The 20,602-nt window shown below is 42.1% G+C and overlaps 2 protein-coding genes across 4 annotated transcripts in view; both read right to left on the reverse strand.

Moving 5' to 3' along the window:
• The window catches only part of ACYP2 (acylphosphatase 2), a 44,871-nt gene that overhangs the window by 22,242 nt on the left and 2,027 nt on the right, over positions 1 to 20,602 (reverse strand). The window contains exon 3 of the mRNA XM_061461749.1: positions 20,272 to 20,381. Within this exon, the coding sequence (XP_061317733.1) occupies positions 20,272 to 20,381 (110 nt within the window). The remainder of the gene's footprint in view (positions 1 to 20,271; positions 20,382 to 20,602) is intronic.
• Positions 4,069 to 20,602, reverse strand: part of NPHP1 (nephrocystin 1) — a 179,074-nt gene continuing 162,540 nt past the window's right edge. The window contains exon 21 of one of the 3 annotated variants that reach the window (XM_061461729.1): positions 4,069 to 4,098. The gene's annotated coding sequence lies outside the window, so the exon portion shown is untranslated. The remainder of the gene's footprint in view (positions 4,099 to 20,602) is intronic. The other 2 variants (XM_061461727.1, XM_061461731.1) reach the window with 2 other exon arrangements.

Raw genomic sequence — 20,602 nt, forward strand, 5'->3', positions numbered from 1 at the left:
CCTGGATGCATTTCCTGGCAGTTTCAGTCATTTCAGCCCTATTTGCACCTTCTTGTCTGTAGTAATTTTGTAAAGGCAGTAGATAAAAACCTTGTACCTTAAAAAGCTGACAGAAGTACATTTGCATTACAACTCCCAACTAAATTATGATTCATTTACTATAACAATATTGGGATCTCTCTTCTGGCCCCTGCCAAAACCTCCTCAAGCCTTTTAATTTGTTACCCATATGTTTAGATATTAGAAGCTTTCCAGAAACTAATAGTGTCAACCTACTGCTAATATTTGTGATGGCCCTCATCTGTGCAGGCCCCCCTTCAATGTCAGTGTTGAGAACAGCTCAACACACACAGACACTATCAACCAAAACCAGTTTACAAGTCTCCTGCTAAACAGGAGTGGAATTACACAGCAGTAGCTGGAGCTGTTGGAGATGTCACCCCCATCTATATTCTCACTCCAGGTATTTAGAGGCAACACTCACAGCCTGTCCACCCCCATCCTTATGCTCAGTGTATGAATACACGAGATGGATCATAATCATTGGTACCTCGTTTCCCTCTCAACCATGGAATTCTGGAATTAAAAAGCCTTTGAAAGGCTGAAGGGAGAGGAGCAGGAACATGGAAATAAGTATGACAGTGCAGCCTGAAGGTACTAGTAAGAAATTGGTTTACGTGATCAAGTAACTGACCCCATTCACACAAGGAAGCCTTCAGGCCACACACAGTACTTCATCCTTCTGCATTTATTGTGTTACCTCTATGACTATCAATTTAGATGAGCTCTTAGGCAGAAGCTCTTCCCTGTGAGGGTGCTGAGGCGCTGGCACAGGGTGCCCAGAGAAGCTGTGGCTGCCCCATCCCTGGCAGTGTTCAAGGCCAGGTTGGACACAAGGGCTGGGAGCAAGCTGCTCCAGTGGAAGGTGTCCCTGCCCGTGGCAAGGGTTGGAGCTGGATGAACTTTATGGTCCCTTCCAACACAAACCAGTCTGGAGTTCTATGAATGTTACCAAACTGACATTAAGGAACAATCAACAACAGATTTGCTACATACAGACATCTAAAAATAGATGTCATCTCCCATTAGTTTCTATATTTCTCACCATTATCTCTCAACTCTTCACCTTTTTCTTCCTGTTGATTGCCATAAATAAAAAAGCACAGATGGTCACACTATGCTTTGATAACCTATTGCCCCAAGTTATGGTTAACTGCCAAAATTAATACTTCTTTATGAGTAAATATGATTCCTTAGCTTGACATCGACTCAGTATGTTAAATCATTAAACAACAGACAGCTTCTAATGGAGCTATGACCAAAGGCTTGTTTTTACTCAGGAAAACTTGGGACTCAAGGGACCCTCTGTGCAATGAGTCAGAGGGATGGATGATTTCAGGATAAGCTCTGGAAATGGTAAATACATCTGGAAAACTGAAACAAATGGCTCTCACTGTGCCATTGCTGCAAGGGCACAGAACACAAAACTCAGCCTACGCAATGAAGTAAAACTTTCCTGACAGTAACTACACTGTACACATCAAGTCAACCAGAAAATAGGTTCTTGGCACCATTTAAACTCTACAGAGTTCTGAAGGGAAAGCTAAGAGGAATTTGCTCAATACCAAAGACCTTGCCAAGCTCAAAACCACCCAGTTTGTTCCTCGAGCTAAGGATTTTCAGATGCTGCAAACAAGCAGACCCTGAGGAAAACCCCTTCTCTCATCCATTTTTGGGTTGTGCTACAACCCAGCAACAGGAAACCAACTGGAGAAGTGCCCAATGAGGATTCCATGGCTGCACCCACCATAATTACTCCAGAAACATACTGAAACCAATGAAAACTGCATATTTTGGTAACAAACAGCTTAAGTTTTGTTTTCCTTGAGTATTTGACAGATCCGAGGAGTAAGTTTCTTTATACTTACTTGACTCCACCATATCTTACACATAAGACATGCAATTTACAGTTCATTATGCTAAAGTTTCTGGCTACCAAAAGCTGTTTGTGCCTTATCGCCTCCTCACACTCTAATCCCAACACTCAAAGTCCCCTCCATAGCCCTACTCATACACAGATATTTTTCCACTGGACACAGGCAGTTTAAAGACCACTATGATTTGTGATAGATTAAGAGAGATTTAGTACACAACTACAGAAAGAGAAACATAACACAAGCCACGAATAAATATACTTCCTTTCAGCCTAAGATACAAAAAATCCGCAGTTTCAAGACTGCAGGAGATGAAAGGAATACTCTCATCATGGAGAATCTGCTCTCGTGAGACCCCACTTGCAGCACCCTGTGTGGTTCTGGTGTCCTCAATGTGAGGACATGGAGCTGTTGGAGCAGGCCCAGAGGGGGCCACAAGGATGCTCAGGGGCTGCAGCACCTCCTGTACAGAGACAGGCTGAGAAAGTTGGGGCTGTTCTGCCTGGAGAAGAGAAGCTGCGTGGAGACCTCAGAGCAGCTTCCAGTGTCTGAAGGGGGCTATAGAGATGCTGGGGAGGGACTCTTCATTAGGGACTGTAGTGACAGGACAAGGGGTAATGGGTTAAAACTGAAACAGGGAAGTTCAGGTTGGAGATAAGGCAGAAGCTCTTCCCTGTGAGGGTGCTGAGGTGCTGGCACAGGGTGCCCAGAGAAGCTGTGGCTGCCCCATCCCTGGCCAGGGGATGTTCAGTGTTCAAGGCCAGGTTGGACAGAGCCTTGGGCAACACAGTCTAGTTTGAGGCATCCCTGCCCATAGCAAGGGGTTGGAACTGGATGACCTTAAGGTCCTTTCCAACCCGAACCATTCAATGATTCTACACTGAATGGATGAAAGAAGCAACACGTGAGATTCCCACCGTGGAGAACCTCTAATTCTGAAGCAGCTGACATTTCACACCATACTTTACTGGTTCAGGAGCTACACACCACACTATATTTTAGCTTTGTTGTGACCCTGAGACACTTAGGTCCCCCACTCTAGCTCCAAATACAGCTCTGGCTGAACACTTCAGTGAATTCAGTTGAACCAACTATCAAACACTGATTCAGGATCTGCTTTTTCTTATTTGTCATTAACATTACACAGGGTCTGACTGCAAAACAACAATAAAAGACTTAAAGGTATCATGGCATTACTTGAACATAGCTGTTTTCTTTATTTTTAGCATCTTTTTTCTTTATTAGGAGAACTAGCCATCAGACCAGGATGTGCAATGAGCCTGAGCAGATATGGCACAGGACAAGAAATACCTGGAAACCGTTCATAACAGTCTTTCTCTCCTTTTCACTGAAGATTAGTAATAATCCATGATTTATTAACCAAGTGCCAGAAAATCATGAGACCAGCTGAAACCTTGTGAGATCTTTAAAACAAAATCCAGATATTTTGCTTGCCTTTGGCTTTTGGTGTTATTTCACTGTGCCAACAACTTCTCTGCAAGGCTGGAAACCTTCCTTTATAGCAGAACTTCAATTCCTATCTAATAGTTTGGAACCAAGCATTGGGGTTTTAAGAACAAAGTATTGTTGCAAAGATCTTTAGTTAGCAGTGCATCAAGATGCAGTCACCGAGTCATTAGTGAGTTAAATATCAGTGTGCCTGAAGACAGGCTTCACAAAAGACTGTTGTTGATCTCTATAGAGTTAATAAATTATGTTCTATGTGATTCTACAACTAACCTCCCTCTCTAGGCATTTTATTCTACTCATCAACTAAACCATACCAGAAGTTAGTTGTTAGAGCAACAGCCTCTTTGCATGGTTTCATAAGTTATAGCCCTTTCTTCCACAGGGATTTAATTTTTCACCTTTCTTGAAACAACATCTTTCCATCAAAACCCACATGCTTTGAAAAAAGCCTTTATAAGGCTGCTTTGCTTTAATACATCACTACATTGCTTAAGCTTCATCAAGGCAGAATTTCTCTGGCATCCAGTCACTCTGCCCCACTACAGTGATAGAAACATAGCCAAAACTTCAACTTGAATTGCCACAAGAGGAACTTGTTTGCTGTCAGGCTGTAGTAGAGCCAGAACAACTGGGAGGGCAAAAGTGCTCATGGATTTCAATGTCTGCTGCCCCGAGACAGCTGCTCTTCTGTCTACTGGAGAGTAACAGAATCAAGAACAAAAAGGCATTCACAAGTACTCGATTCTGCTGCCCATCTTAACTCTTTCCTCTTTCAACTGGTTACAGACCAGAACTAACATTTTCTTTTATGTTAGCATTTATGTCAGCATTAGCACTTCATCTTATGCCTTCCTCTTAAGTATGCTCCATCCCATTGTCCCCACCAGTTTCAAACTTAAGAAAAAGGTGGCTTTTTTCCTCACTGTATCCCATGCCCTTAGCAGAAGGCAGGCCTATAAGCTCCTGTTTGAAATACTGCCTACAATGCCCATGATGCACGAGTTAATGTCAATGTGGTAAATTTCCCTTATATACCAATTATTTAAACATAAATGTTTGTGTTAAAGGTAAGAGACTTTGGTTACACTTCCATGGGCTACAGTTTTGGCTTCTTTAAACACACAGCAACTTTTTTAGATGCTAAGTTCACTGTGAAGACCAAGGTGATTGTATAGTACTGACAAATAGTACACATTATCCTTGCCTACAGCACGGCCCTTCCACTTTGCTCTCCTGTGTTTAGAGATGACCTTGAGGTTAATTCCAAAAGCCATTGGCACGTTCCACTGCTGATCCACTTTAAGGGCCAGGAGGCAGTTTGAGAGGAGAGGAAGGTTACCAACCACAGGGCTCTCAACAAGTGGCATCAGCATTAACTTGAAACGGACTGCATGCTCCACCCTCCAGCGAGCCCATGTCACCCCTGTTCGTGTTCTTTTGCCCACTGCTACATTTCACTTGCAGATTGGCCTCATCTTGTGACCAGCTGAACATGACGATTCCAGACTGTATTTTAGGAGGTGTAGATCAGAGAACTTACTTCCACCTAAGGCAGCTGTTGAAAATTAACACTGGCACATACCAGCTCTACTTTGACATCGACATGTTATTGAAACTACTATAAATGCTCTGGCCTTCCCCACTTTGTCCTTTGGGGTTTTGTCTACAACAATAAGCAACCGCACCGGGGAAACCACCGCAGCAAACAAACACTGCCCTGGAACACTGCCTCACATGAGCCAAAGGGACTATGTATTTACTGCCCTGGCATTTCTGTTCCTTTTCCTCACTAATACTGGGTTAGACAGCACGTATCACCTGGCAAAGAATAGCAACATACTCTGTCAAGCTCCCCGTATCTCTAAGTACATGCTGTGATTATGAGCAGGCAATGAAGCAGAGCAAGGCAAATGTTTCCCATGGGAAGTGCCACAATGCAGCCAGGGAAATGTGCACCAATACAGTCCCACTCAAGGCACCTGGGCTCCACATCCATACAGAAGATCTCCGTTTCATGACTCATGTCATCACTTTGGGCAGCCACATTAGCTGGAAAAAGATTTAGAGCATTTTAGTGAGTTCTATTTTCAAGCCACATGGTGACACAGACCTTTTCTACAGGGAGTCACATTCCCAGTGACTTGATCCCCTTCGGAGAAGACATGTTTCCATGCAAGACTCCAACTAAAGTCACTAACTTCCTTTTTTACCTCCATTTGGTAGGATACTTAAGAGCACGGTCAAGAAGAAGAGAGCCAATAGCACAGTGAGGCTTCCTCAGGGGCACTGTTGTCAGGGTAAAGGCATCAGCAGGTCTCTGGTGGGAAGGATTCTTCAGTGACTCCTGCACAGGTCACAGGGGCTGTCCCACAAGCTCCAGCATCCCTCCCACATCAATCCCACATAGCAACGTGACATTTTAACTCCCTGGGCAAGGCAAACACATACGGTTGTCAGCCTTCAACATGCTTCTGGATGGGAATAAAAGGAGCATCTCTATTACTATTAGCTAAACGAAAAAGCAGACAGTATTTTTGCTAGCCTAAATTCACTGAATAACTGTGACAGGACTTAAGCAAAAGAACAGCTTTCCAGAAGATGAGAATAAATACAGTTGTAATAAAAGACCTCAGGTCTGGGGCAGGGGGGGGGCAGTAAATGCTTATCTATGGATTTGCAAGTCCTGATAAATCTGCTGCATGTAGTCAGACAGCATAGTAGAGAGCAACCCTGCCTGCTGGGCTGGTCCTGCACCAAACCCCTTCACAAGGCTAATGAAGACAGCATCACATTTCAGAGATGTCCCCAGTCCTGCTGAGCTGACCTTGTTTACAAGCACTCACTGCAACGAGTCACTGCTCCTGCCTTCCACTCCACACTGCTGTGCCCCAGGATTCTCTGCCTATACTATGGACAGGAGCCAGAAAGAAAATGTCTATGTAATTATCCAATTAATTATTATTAATGCTAATATTGAACAAAAACATGCCAGCTGGCATACATACTCCCTTCTATTGTGCAAGAACTACAAAAGGCATTTGTTTTCTTATTATTAGCTAGAAAATACAAAGTTGAACAGTTTTAGTTTGTTGTAAACTACAGGATCAGAAGGGCAAAGAGAATAGAGCAGTGAGGGACTGGACTGGGAGGCAGGAAACGGCTTGAATTCAGTCTGCAATGACATTCCTGTGTGGTTGAGCCAATCAGTTAATCTCTGCTACAGAATTCCATGTATAAATTAATACTTTCTCATTCTCTGGCTTTATTGCTTCATTTTACTGCCTGCTCTTTGGCAGTAGGAATCTCTTATAACGTGTTAATAAAGCAGAATGAGGTCCTCACTGACTACAGCCTGTAATCCTTTTCCCTTTGTACTATGTAACATCAGGGGGATTTTGAGATGAAAAAGGTACCATTTCTCCTGAACTCAGCACCAACTGCCTGCTCCAGCCAGCCCAGAGAACTCACTCAATACAACAATACAGTCTGAAACAGCCCAAATGCAGTTTGGACACAAGGTAAGAACATACCAGACCCAGAAATGTAGAGGAACATGTTGCTCTCAGTGCTTTTTGGCATTAACTAAGAAAAGCACAGAATGCCACCAACATAAAGGGGGAAACTCTGCTTTAATGATCCAAATCCCCCTCCCAGCACCATCCCCAATTTGCTGTATGAGACAGTCCTAATGCTGCGCCGTGCTCCAGCTCCTCTGTCCACAGCATGGGGAAACACAGATGTGGCTACTCCCACAGATTCGGTTTCAATTTTAATTCACATTTGTGCTAGGGATTTAAAAGACAAGTGTTTACCATAATGTGCCTCATCCCTCATTCCAAATACAAGTCATACCTTCCCAGCTATCCATTTCAGCTCCATTACAGCAGCAAAAAGCAAACATGAAGTCTCACTGGTTTTTGAAGTTGTACTGTATTGCTGCCGATGTATTTTAAGACACCAGCTTACTGCAATGATGGAATCAAACACCCCTCAGGCTGGGTAACAGCATGTCCTGACAGCTGAACTTCACACATAACTGGAAATGTGTTATGTGAATCCATGAGATCTTGAGCTCCAATGGATCCCAGTAGATCCCCATGACATCCCAGCACACTCAGCATACAAAGCACCTCAATCTAGGCCCGAGCAGAGCTGTGTATCATTTCACTCTTGCTGCTATTCAGCACTTTTTCCCTAACTGAGAGGATACAGCAAGTAGAGGAAAGCTGAAAACACCAATAAATGGTGGTAGGAGGTTCAGCACCAGGACAGGCAGCACACAATCAGCTTCACTCTCACACACCACCATGGGCATTACTGCTGCATGTTGGTGAGGGCAGCAGGATAACAGAATACAGCAGTTTGCTCTCTAATGAACAGGGCTGGAAAAGCAGCCAAGCAGACAGCAGTCACTCTGCAAGACACCACAGGCACCCTGTTCACCTCAACATCTGCAGAGCTGACCACACGCTAGCTATGACTGCTTTAAACATAAGCAGACATCACATGGATGCTGTTTGTGACTAACAACAGGGAACAGCAAATGTGTTTTCCTACCACTGAGGCTGAGTGATACTGCTCAGGCAGGGCTTCCCAGCCAAACACAGCACATGCAATAGTCAACTGCAACAGCACAACTGAAAGATTCTATCTGTGCATATACTCCTGACCATGGGGAGGTTACAGATGTGATTCACTGGAAAACAGCAGAGAGTTTCAACAGCCTCACCTCCAAAAGCAACTGAATTTGCACTCCAAAGCTATTTTCTCAGAAGGTGCTGCCAGTTTGACTATGAGGCTGCTGGAGAGCCTGAGCTTTCCAAGTTCACAGCCCCAGGATAGCTGTGCTACACAGGCTTGCTCAAGACCAACCCTTCAAAGACTCCTGGCTCTGCAACAGCCTCTGCAGAGCTCCTGCAGGACCAGAGTCCTGACAGCCCCTGGCTGACAATGGAGGCCTCAGTTTCCAGGCTCCAGCTCCTGGACCCATACTTTGCAGAAGGAGGTCAAGGAGATGGGACCAGCAGGTCAAAGGAGGTGATCTTGATCCTGCCCCTCTACTCTGTCCTCATGCGCCCCCCACAAGTGAGGCACTGTGTACTGCACACAGTTCTGGTGTCCCCAATATAAGAAGGGCATGGAGGTGTTGGAGCAAGTCCAGAGGAGGCCACGAGGATGATCAGGGGCTGCAGCACCTCCTGTATGGAGCCAGGCTGAGAACATTGGGGCTGTTCTGCCTGGAGAAGCTGCATGGAGACCTCAGAGCAGCTTCCAGTGTCTGAAGGGGGCTATAGGGGTCCTGGGGAGGGACTCTTCATTAGGGACTGGAGTGATAGGACAAGGGGTGATGGGTTCAGACTGAAACAGGGGAAGTTCAGGTTGGAGATAAGGCAGAAGCTCTTCCCTGTGAGGGTGCTGAGGCGCTGGCACAGGGTGCCCAGAGAAGCTGTGGCTGCCCCATCCCCGGCAGTGTTCAAGGCCGGGTTGGACACAGGGGCTTGGAGCAAGCTGCTCTAGTGGAAGGTGGCCCTGCCCGTGGCAGGGGATGGAATTGGATGAGCTTTAAGGTCCCTTCAACCCAAACCAGTCTGGGGTTCTATGATTCTATGCCAAACTGGCAGCTGCTCTTCACCCCTCCTAGAACACACAGCCAAACCATCTCCTTTTCCTCAACTGTTAAAAATCTCCTCTGCAAAACACAGCCATCTAAATGTAAAGAACAGTTAAGCCTCCACAGACTGGCAGCAGGTACAGCTGTGCTGCCTGAAAGGTTCCTATCACTGACCTTGAAATCTCATTTCAAGGAATGGCTTGTATTATCCAGTGAGCAGAGCCAGAGGCTCAGGATTAGCATTTGTACCGCATTACAGGATGGCAGGTGAGCTGCTACAGGACAGCCCAAACCTGCTCAGATCCAAGAATATGACTGAAATCTCATTACATGATTGCTGGGAGCTGGAATGGATTGGCGGCGTTTGCTCCAGATGGTTTGCTTTCTAATATATATTAAAATCCATGGCTTATAGAATCAAAAAGGAAAGGAAAACTTTTTGTTCAGGATCCTCTCCCATCAGAATGGTCACTGGGAGCTCAAGGAATCTTCTTCCAAACATAATTCCAGCTGCCAATTTTAAAGGCTGCTTGTCTTTCATTAAGTTCTGAATACTTTCCAGACCTTCCAGACTGATTCTCTTTGTTTCTTCAGCAGCAGGGAAACAAGCAGGAAGAGCCCACAGCACTCCAACACAGGAGCACAAGCCTGAACACCAGTGGAAAGCATTTCAGGTCCACAAGCAGAGCATTCATTATAGATTAAACCAGTCAACTGTTTCACCCCCACTACGGAAAAACCATCACAAAATACCAGCTTTGAGAAGAAACTTCATCCAGTGACATGGAGGGACTGTAGCAAATGAACTCGAGAGCAGAAGGACATCAGAGCAAACCCAGTGCCTCCTCCAACTTTATGTAAGGGATTCTCTGTAAAGAGACTTCAATATCCCCTTCAAAGGGGCCACATCAAACAGGAAGGCAAAGAAACACAAAACCCAACATTAACTCTGCAGGAGAGTCGGTAACATCCAGCACAGCTCAAGGGAAAAATCTCAGAGCACCACACAAAGTAAATAACCTGTGTTTCCCTGGAGTGTAAGAGGAGGGAATGGAGGGAGGAGTTGGGGAAAAGAACAAGGTAAAATTGAGTCACATGGATCGTAAAATGAAGTTACCCAGCAATGCACTAATAGTGGTAGAGAAAGGGGCAGCATCAGAAGCAATTTTGATCTTTCTTCTACTGGCACAGAGCATATCTGAAGTATTAAGTGTGAAACATCTTCTATGAAAATAAGGTAAATGACCTGAACAGTTTGCCCTTGAATCAAATCATTACCACAGTGATTCGTAGTATAAAGCAAACTGGTACCTCTCAGCAACAGTAAAAATTTCAGTTCTCTCTCCATAAAACAAGCTCCAAGTAGCTTCCTCTTTCTCTGTGACTATCTGTGCAGTATAGCATAAGTAATAAAGACTTCACTTAAAGTCTTAGATGCACCTGGCTAATTAAGTGCCTAAATCCTAGAGAGATGTTGCTTTTCCAAGGCAGTGTTTTACCACCAGCATGTTGATAAGATCAGCAGTAGCAAGAGTCACAGGCTATGTGCATAAATACATTAGTAGATTCAGAACTGAATCAAATCCAGCCACTCAGCACAGGATCCCTGTGCTAGCTATCTGCTCTCTCCTTTGTACTCTGTCCATTTGGACTGCAAAATCTTTGCTTTCTTACAGAAGAGCTCTTGCATCTTGTGCTATACACGTGATATAATACACATGAAAAATAATCCCTGTTTGCCTAGTTCACACCATGTTTTGGGGACAGCAGCAACATTCTTGTAGAGGGCTTCTCATCCTTAGTTATGCAACCTTAATATTAATGTTGCTTTCTCCTGTGGATTATAAACACAAATCTCCAGACCCAGAATAACACCCTTCATCCCTCTTATGATGGAAAAGTGGTCATAAGAGTCATGTTCCCTACTTACTGGACTATTAATCTTCAAATAGAATCAGCAGACACAAAGGAAACAAACCCCTTCAGCCATCAAGAGGGAAAATGAGAGAACAAAACAGACATTGTAGGTGCACTGCAGCACAACACACTTCCAGTCTATCCTGACTTTTGAATGCTTGGCTTCACAAACTCAGTGATGACCTTTTCACGTTGCTCTGCACATTGAATCTCCATTTTTAGACCACTCAGCTGAATTCTCTTCCTTCTCAGGAAGGCTTCTGTAGGTTTGAACATCAAGCGGACATCTTATCAAATTATAAAGAGTGTTAGTCACCCTTTCAGCACACAGAGATTTGTTAATTCTTATGTCTTGCACTTTGCACAAGGCAAATGTCCACTATGACATTCAGCTGTAGCATTTCCTGGCTATTGCTTGGTTCATGCTATTGTCAGTTAGTACCTACCTAGGCAGAAACAGCAGAATACACATGAAACCAAACCAAGTACTTTCCTGCCAGAATTTATACTGTGGTTTTGGCATGGATTCCTGGCCAACACTGAGGAAAGTGACAACCATCCTACACAATCTCTGTGCCTTATCTGCTGAAACCCATTAGCCTTCAGCAATGCAGTTAAATTAAAATGCCCCAATTTGTTTCAGTAGGAAAAAAAACACTTCAGAATTTGAGGTCAAATCAAATGAGTTTGAATAACAAAAAAAAAGCAAAACCAAAAAGTTACATTTCTGCAGTTGTTCTTTAAAGCACCACATCATTAGGTTTCATTTTCAGACTTGTATGAAACATCCCACATAAGCTGTGGCCAAGATGGTGTTTACACACAACTGCCTGTGTGTGTAACCTGTGCCCATGAATACATTCAGTCCCACATCAGTGACTCTTTCCTACATAGGAAATTATAACAAGTTTCTCAATTCCCCTCCCATGGTGCTTATGCAATTTGATACAGGCAAACATGAGCAAGCTCAACCACATGCCAAGATGACTGGAAGCTGCAGAGGATCCTTGGTGAAGCACTAATCTCAAGCTAGAAACCCTGCTGAGAGGCCAAGGACAGGAGCTTAGGGTCACTGCTGTGCGAACCAAGTCCCACAGCTTTTGGCTGTTTCACCAGGGGCAAAGACTCTGCCTTCAGAAGGCAACACAGACATTGCCTCAGCAATCTTGACACTAGTAATAAGAGGTACACGGCAAAGCTGGTTTTCCCCCTGTTTATAAAGGCCAATGCACTTGGAAGGTGTGGAAAACCTTGAGATTTTAATGAACAACAGGAGTCACGTGGCTCCCACCAAAGCAAACACATTTCTGGCAACTCCACAGGGAGCTGGAATGAAAAAACATTCTTCATTGAATCAATTCAAGCATCAAATTCCATAAACTGTGCAGAGGTGGCCCCTTCCCTCCAACAAATGAAAGTACCTCAGACTTGGGTTTATGGTGTAAGACTGCACCATAACATGTATCTTATAATAATAGCTGCGAGAATTAAACCTACCCTGAGCTAACCTTGAGTGTCAATGAGAGCATTCAGTCTTCAACAGGAACTTTTGCTTTTGTCTCAAACCTACGCTCCTTCAAAACTCTGACACTCAAAAGGTGAAGGAAACATGAGGATTAAGCTCTAATGAGACAGCATTCAGTAAATCCTAATTAACTATTTGTATTATAAACCTATGTTGAGCATCTTTTATCAAATTAGAACCATTATTTTTAATCAAAATGTATTACTATGAACACTTCAGTGATCAGAAATGGAAGGAGAAACTTTATAAAGAATTCCAGTTCCACTGAGCTACAGCAAATCCACAGCAACTATACAAATGACTGGATTAAAAACCTACAAGGTCATACAAGAGCTATTTTTATACCCCAGCAGGAGAAACGGGGGTGTGGAAAACTTTCTTTTTGCACTATTCCATCTCCAGGAAGACATAACCATGGTTAAAAGCTTTAGTGGTTTACAGCATTTCAAAGTAAAGAACAGTGACAATCCAGCAGAGTCTAAAGCACAGGACCTGTGCCAGGAGTCCACTTCTATTTCTGGCTCTGTCTCTGGTGGGCTTTATGACCTTCAGTAGAGCTACACCTCTCCTTCAACCACTCCAGGACCACAGGGAAGAACTGCCCTCAGCTATGCCCCAAAGTGACTAGAGGGGGTTAACTTCACTCAGGGCAGTCAGGGCTGCACAATATAAAATGGCAAGGGCAGACAAAGGTAAGCTACCAGGCCTCCTGGTTTGTGTTGGAACATGCAGCTCTCTCCTTCAGCTAGGTATAATTAACATCTTTCACCTAAGTATCATTAAATACCTTATTGGTTTTGCTCTCAGAAGCCAGTAACAAAAATTACATCTTCTGACTTACCTGACTCATTCCTTGTCTTTTAAGCAGAGTGTAGTTGCTACAATAAACTATAATTAGTTCTTCATTTATCTAGTTCTGAACTGCTAAACCCAAAGAACAAGGCTTAATTCCATTCCTTTCAGGTCATCAGTAGCACTTAGTGTATTTAATTTACAGGACCAACCCTGAGCCTACATAACTGAAATAGGTCAGGATTTAGCCTGTCAATTCTAAGCAGTAAATTAATAATCACAGAAATTAATACCTCAAATATTTCATATGAAGAGAGATGCTCACAAAGATCAGTTTAATACAATTTCATTTTCCAGTGTAGGTTAGCTTTACCTTTAAACAAATAAAGCCAAACCAAACCTGAGCTTATTATACTTGCACCCAAACTGAACTACAAACCCCATTATATTTCTTGTCATTTGGCTGCTATTGTGTCACTGAAATGCTGTAAATCACCTTCAGCAATGATTAATGTAGAAACTGTACTTCATTGCAACCATACATGAGAACACCTTGGAACCCTTTTTCATCATTTCACATTTGAACAAAGTCAAAAAGAAAGCTTAAAGAATGTGATTTTAATTTCCCTCTCCCCTTTCCTTCAGAATACATCACTGTCAGCTTCCCAAGAATAGCACATCCCAGAAATATCCCAGCCATTCTATTATGGGCTCAGCTGCCCCATTGACAGGGCACAAGGTAAATATTAAGTGCTCTGCATCAGAGGTGTATTTATAGAAAATTACACAAAATAAGCATGGCAAAAAGTCTTCACAACTGTGTTTTCTGTAACACTGAAGCACACAATGACCAGTGTTCTCCACATGATCAACTCCAAATCTAGCAGTGACAGTTTTGGGTCTGTGTGCTCTTCCAGACACTGGGATGCCAACACTCACCTTGGCCTACACATGCCTCAGGCAGACAAAAGATACAGTGGAACTTCACCAGTGTGTTCCTTAAACACAGCTAGCAACGACATCATTCCAGCACTAAAATTTTACAACCTTTTTTAATTAATACCCATTAATTTGGAGCCTATTTTGAGAACTGCTGCATTCACCTTTGAATAACAAAGGCTTTCTCACAGCCTACTTAATTTGGTTAAGAAGCGCTTGTATCAAGATGGTCTAACAATCTCTTTCTTGCTAAATCCTCCCTACCATGTTTCACCATAAGACTGGGTTTCACTGGCCCAGTGGTAATTCACTTCAATGGCAATCAGCTCACCCCTCTGGCATTCTCTTCTCCCACATTAAAAGATTCCAGAATTTTCCTTCCATCTGTAGGACCAACCTCCCATAACGTATTTTTTCTATTACAGCACACCTCTGGTTACTGTTTCACACTGCCTCTCTGCCCCTTAGATACATAAAAGCATCTTTGTACCTCTTCTGCTAGCCTGATGCACTCCTTGAATCTACTGATTCCCATCTGCAATTGCAGCATTTTACAGATCAGCTGTTGCCAAACCCAAATGGACTTCCATATTCCCTCTCTAATCCATCAACACTTCCAACCTCTCCGAAGCTTTCACTCACCTTCCTTTGGGTACATCCCAGGTATCTCACATGCATCTAAAAACCTAAACCACTTCCTTGTCTGCACAAGCATCCCCTGCAGGTTCATTTCTACCATTATGCCTGGGTTCATGTGCAAAGTGCTACAGTTTATACTCTTACACAACATTTAGATTGAGCAGCAAATTTTAAAATTACCCTTTAAAAATTGACAGAAATCTCAAAATACAGACTAAAATCCATTTGCTTTATATCTCAATATAAATTGGTATTAAGAGGCACAATTTGGCTCAGGAAACCCAGGTAGTCTAAATACAGAGGGATTTTTTGACTAGCACGGATTTCTATTTCATGGCATCAGGGCTGTTCTCTGAAAACAACTAAAAATTACACAGAGGGAAAAAGCAGTTATTCAATCATTGCCAGTTCGTACAGACAGGAATCTTGGATACACCTGACTAATGAAACACAGAGAATGGCAGTTGTGATATTAACTAATACAGAGTTCCCTTCTCCCCTTTCACATGGTAAAACCCTGGATTTTTCTACACAGATAAACACTGAAGTAATTTAAGTCTTGTGTCATTCATATATTTAACATTAATTTTTCTTAAGTTATTATTAAAAAATAAAACAATCAAATTTAATCATCATTAATTCAATCATTAAAACCATTTCCAAGACAAGCAATCTATATGTCACACCATGCCTTTCTATAAAGGCAGGAAGAATACTCACTATGCTGCTATATACTACCCGTGTCTACAAAATGTCCTAAGGATTGACATTTTAAAGCGTCAGCCTGATCTGAAATCTTTGATTTTTGGAATAAATTCTGAACTTGCTACTCTACAAGAGTCTTACCTTCCTTTTTTAACAGATAACTGAGTAATACATCCTCAAAGTTCAAACAATTCTCATAGGAAAGTGCTTTCCAGCCTGTGGATGCAAGTTGCCATGGCAACAGCCACAGTGACTACAAAGGCTCTAACCTTATTTAATGAATAAAATGGGGGAAAAATATCATGAGATACTATAAGAAAAACCCTGTATTATAAATCCTCTGGGAAAAAATAAAGAAAGCAAAGGACTCCTCTTCCCATTTAAAGATGCCTGGGCAGGCAAAAAAAGCCTCAAGTTTACCATCAAGCCTTATGTCATTACGTTTCAGAAATGCTGTGACTCTGCTTTTCTTGTGCCTTTCTTTGGCTTACAGATAGGTAAAAGACTGGAAATGAGCTGTTTAGTACCTAAGGATAATGGGTGTTACCTATGTGAAGCAGCAGCAGCAAGCAGAACAGGAGGATAAAATACAGTAGGGAAAACGGTAGTGAAGAAAAGGATGAATTCGGCCATAACAGTCTAAAAATAGATTTGCTTCAAAGGAAGCACAGAGAGCAGAAAGGATCTACAGAACAAAGAGCTCCATCTAGAGGTTAAAACCAAGAGATATTAAAGCAAGCTTACAGGTAAAAGGTTCGCAAGACTTAAACATATGCACTAAAACAGTCTGCAAAATCTCCCAGTTAAAATTAAAAAATGGCTTCAAAACACATCATGTAAAAGTCACCCAATCTTTGAGAACCTAAACGGGCTCCAAGAAAAACAAACTGAAGACAAATCCTGAGATGAACAGAATCAAGACCTGCCCATTCACACCTTAAATCTTCTTGCATTTCTGTGACATTCTCAGGACAAATCCTCAGGGAAGTCAGTGCATTTTGCCAGTTTTCAGCATAATCAAGACTTCCCCCACCACAGAACGTGAACCAAAGAAGTCAGTGTTCCTGCATCACTTCAACAGAAGTGCAGACCCATGTTCAATAATGAACGGTCCAAGAAGGAAAACTTCCTGTACTTGCAACACCGTTCAGGCCCTGATCATTCATACTATTTCTTATTCATCTTATTTCTGCAAGAATCAGAATGCTCCTGGAAGTTGCTGTATGCTCCAGAGCAAACTCTATTTTGCATGTCATCTTTCAAAATAATTCATCAATCATGTTTTATGTCAGCAGGGAAACAATTACTCTGTGTTTTAAGACAAAATCCAGGCTTCAGCACTCTGCTTAAGAAACCACATCAGGCTTGGGTAAAAGAGGCAGGATGGGAAGGAACCAAACCCACTGCCTGCATTGACAAACACCCCACTGCATCTGCAACAGTGGATAAGCAGCCTCTGGCTGCCTTCCCACACTAATCCCTCAGTTATAACCCAATAAAGTTGTATTTGGCTACCCAGGACTCTCCAAAGGTCACCAGTTACCTGGCCAGCAGAACAGATCTTCTCTAACATGCTCTCACTTCAGTAGAGAGCTATAAGTATGGGTGGATAGTCATACCTCCAGCTCTTCCTGCTTTAAACCTTATTTTCTCCACTTTACACTAGTTTTGGTCATGCTCTATCTAAACTCCACACATTACAATAACGTGTAAAATCACCAGGAATATCCACATGATCCCTCCCAGGCTGTATTTTACCTTGCAGCCTGCAAAAAATCCTTTCATCTAAAGGCATTGTTTCTTGAGCCTGTACTGCTTCATAGCTGCACCTCACAATGCAAGCTGTGACAGGAAACAGAATTAAAAAGACCAGAAAACAAGAAGCAAGGGGCTGCAGCTGGAAAACCGTTGGGTTAGAGCTGCCGCACCACTGCTCCAGAACAAAGGCCTTCTTTGTTATTCACTCCATGCTTCTGGGAACATTGAATTCCCTCATGGTGTTTTTCCCACTTTTTTTTTTTTTTACACTTTTCCTGTCTTTATCCTCCTTCTCAAACACTTACCCCCCTTTTCCTCCCTCCTACATTGCTTTTTTCTATTTACCTGTTGTAGAGCTATATTTACTAATAGCATTCCTACTCTCTATTTACATTCTTGATTCTATTTAGCATCATGAAAGGATAAACACTGTTTATGACAGACTAAACCACCCCTTCCACACAGCCCACACCCCCCCAAAATACTAGCATTAACAAGCCAGAAACAGTGAAACAACTGGTAAATCATTCTATTACCATTAGTAAGTGATTTTTAAAAGCCCAAGCGCTACACCTCTGAAGAACAGCCCATTTTTGTGCCTGAAGTTTAGTTTAGAAACTGAGGCAAGTGTGAAAACACGTATCCAAAGGACACTGCACAAACTGTTCTTGAGAGATTTCTACAAGGTAACACATTAATTCCCCTATTTGAAATAGCTCTCACCAGGGCCCTTGCTTGAAATACTCTGCAATATTGACCCATGGGCTGTATTTCCCTGAAAAGTGTTTCACTTCTTTGAACACACAATCTCTGATTTGTTAAGAAGTGTCACACACACAGTCTCTTCAGTTCTGACTACCCAACAAATCCAAACCAGAGCATGTACAGAAGTTGCTGCCAGAATTTCCTCCTGATTCTTTATCACAGTTTGAACAGAAATGTATGTTTAGGATTACTAGTCTGTATTCATTTGCCACAGCAGAAGCAAGCCTCATTCTGTATTTAATATAGCATTTTAAATAACACATTATGAATTCCTGGGAAGCATGACTGAGCATTACAAAAACAACGCTGCAAGCTCTGGAATAAACTTCAAAAATTCAACCCTGTTTTGAACTCTTCCTAACATGTACTAGCAGAGAGAAGTAAGGGCCTTCAAAGTAGCTGTTCAGACACAACAGCTCCCTTTTCACGTGGAAGTTCACCTATTTAACGCCCAAAATAAACTCACTACCTTTCCAATGTACTGAAGCACATACAGGGAGCAAGGAAACGTGAGCTCTTCTTGCTCCATTTCTCCTGTTTTCAACTTCAGCATCCCCCATTTAATCATCTGTATCTCAAGGCATACTTCAAAATCATACTTCAACATTGTGACATTCTTCCCACATCAAAAGAAAACACTGATTTCCAACATGAAATGAAGCAGCAGCAACTAAACCCAACTTTTTTTTTCTCTGAATATCAAACAGTGTACATCAAAAGTGTTAACACTTTGTCACAATCCACCTTGTTGACCCTACTTTGGATTGTGTAACAGTGAAAAATAAACCCTTCTATTTCCTTTTGGTATAGTCTGTATGCCAACACACCTCTGGGCATAAGCCTAGTCTCGTTTAACTTTGCAGCTCTTCTGCGAGATCCCCTATTACACACACAGATTTTGTGTTGGGGTAAGCACAGTTTCCATTCAATCCCATTGACACAAACAGGAAAGGGAAAAGGATGGATGATAACACTGTTCTGCAGCAATCCTAGTTCATGCAAACACAAGAACTACCAGGAGCTAAGCTGTGCTTTCACTTGAACCTGCTTAATGAGAATAAATCAACTGACTAGAAAGTTTTATATTCAAAGCACTCCAACAAAAAGAAACCAGATCCAGATTTCTCACGTGTTCGTCTTCAGTGTTCTAAATTAACTAGAGAGATGGCACCAAGATACCGAATTCACACACTATTTAGATGAGGCTATTAAAGTTCTTCCAGAAAGTATAAACTTGATCTAGGAAAACAACTGATATTTCTCTGGCTTTGTAAATGTTTTGCAGCCAAAGATAAGCAACCTAATGCTAAGCTCAAAACCAAAGAAAATTAGTACAAATGCATCTGTCACATTATATAATCATATACAAATCTCTTCACCAGAAAGCATAACACTATTTTCTCTGCAGAAAGCCAACTTCACATTAGTCAAGTTCAGTTTTGAAGCAATTCCTTTATCAGAACTGGCAGAATTTGCCCCCCCCCCCCATAAAGCTCGACACAGGGAAGTTTTACCATCACTCATTCTTTGCTGACAGAAACCACTGAAGGAATTTTAAAAGACTCCAAACAATCTCCCTATACACACTTGCAAAAACTGACAGTCAGAAGCCACTGAACTTGGCTTTGTATTTTTCCAGGCATCATTTCCATAGAGTTATAGCTTTAAGCTTTTGGAAACTGGCAATAAACAAAATCATTAACTATTCTTTCAGAGACACCAAAGCATTTCAAACTTTATTTCCAGGTGATAGACTACAGACCCTTGCTGCAGTGTGTATTTTAGATTCATATTTTTAAGTCAGAAAAAAAAAAATCATATTTGAACAGAGTTTCCTTTAAACTGATTTAAGTAAAGAAGTTCTCACTCTGTTCCTTACCAGAGAAGTAATGAAGAATTAAAAATGAGGTCTTTGCTCACTTGTATCAATAAAAGCTTTTTTTCTTCTTTTCACAGGAAAAGAGCATATTAGGGGAATACTCTGAAACCACATGACATTAGAAATTAAAACTGGCAGATGCTACACACCATTTTTGAGGCTTAAAGACATTTTGTACGGCTTAAAAAAGAACGCATCTCTTTAACTCTTCAAAACTAAAACTGATGATTCAAAGTGCTGTTAAACTACTGACATATGGCTCTACTTGTCACTTTGTATTAAAAATGCTGCTGTATGTGACTATGGTGAGACTAGGAAAAACCACAAAAATACTTACATTGCATTTACCTTATCTTCTGGGCCCTGAACTTGGCCTGTTACAGTTCCTTGACTGGTATTTTTAACCCAGCCAACCACTCCTAACTTCGCCGCTTCCTGTTCCGTGTACTGATTCACAAAATAATGAAAGAGGACAGTCAGTGTCAGCACATACACCACACATATATCACTTAAACCCCCACTTTCATAGCTCATTTTCACAGCTTTAAGACCTACACTTAAAAATCCACGATGATCATACTGAGGCATTAAGATGCTCCTGTCAGCTCTGAAGTTGCAGCAGAAGCAGCCAACTTTTGAACAAGAATGAGGTTTCACATATACATAAG

The sequence above is a fragment of the Pezoporus flaviventris genome, unplaced genomic scaffold (genome assembly GCF_033815535.1).
Source record: "Pezoporus flaviventris isolate CSIRO_AGI_PZ_B2104156 unplaced genomic scaffold, CSIRO_AGI_Pfla_v1 ptg000031l, whole genome shotgun sequence".
Classification (NCBI taxonomy): domain Eukaryota; kingdom Metazoa; phylum Chordata; class Aves; order Psittaciformes; family Psittacidae; genus Pezoporus; species Pezoporus flaviventris.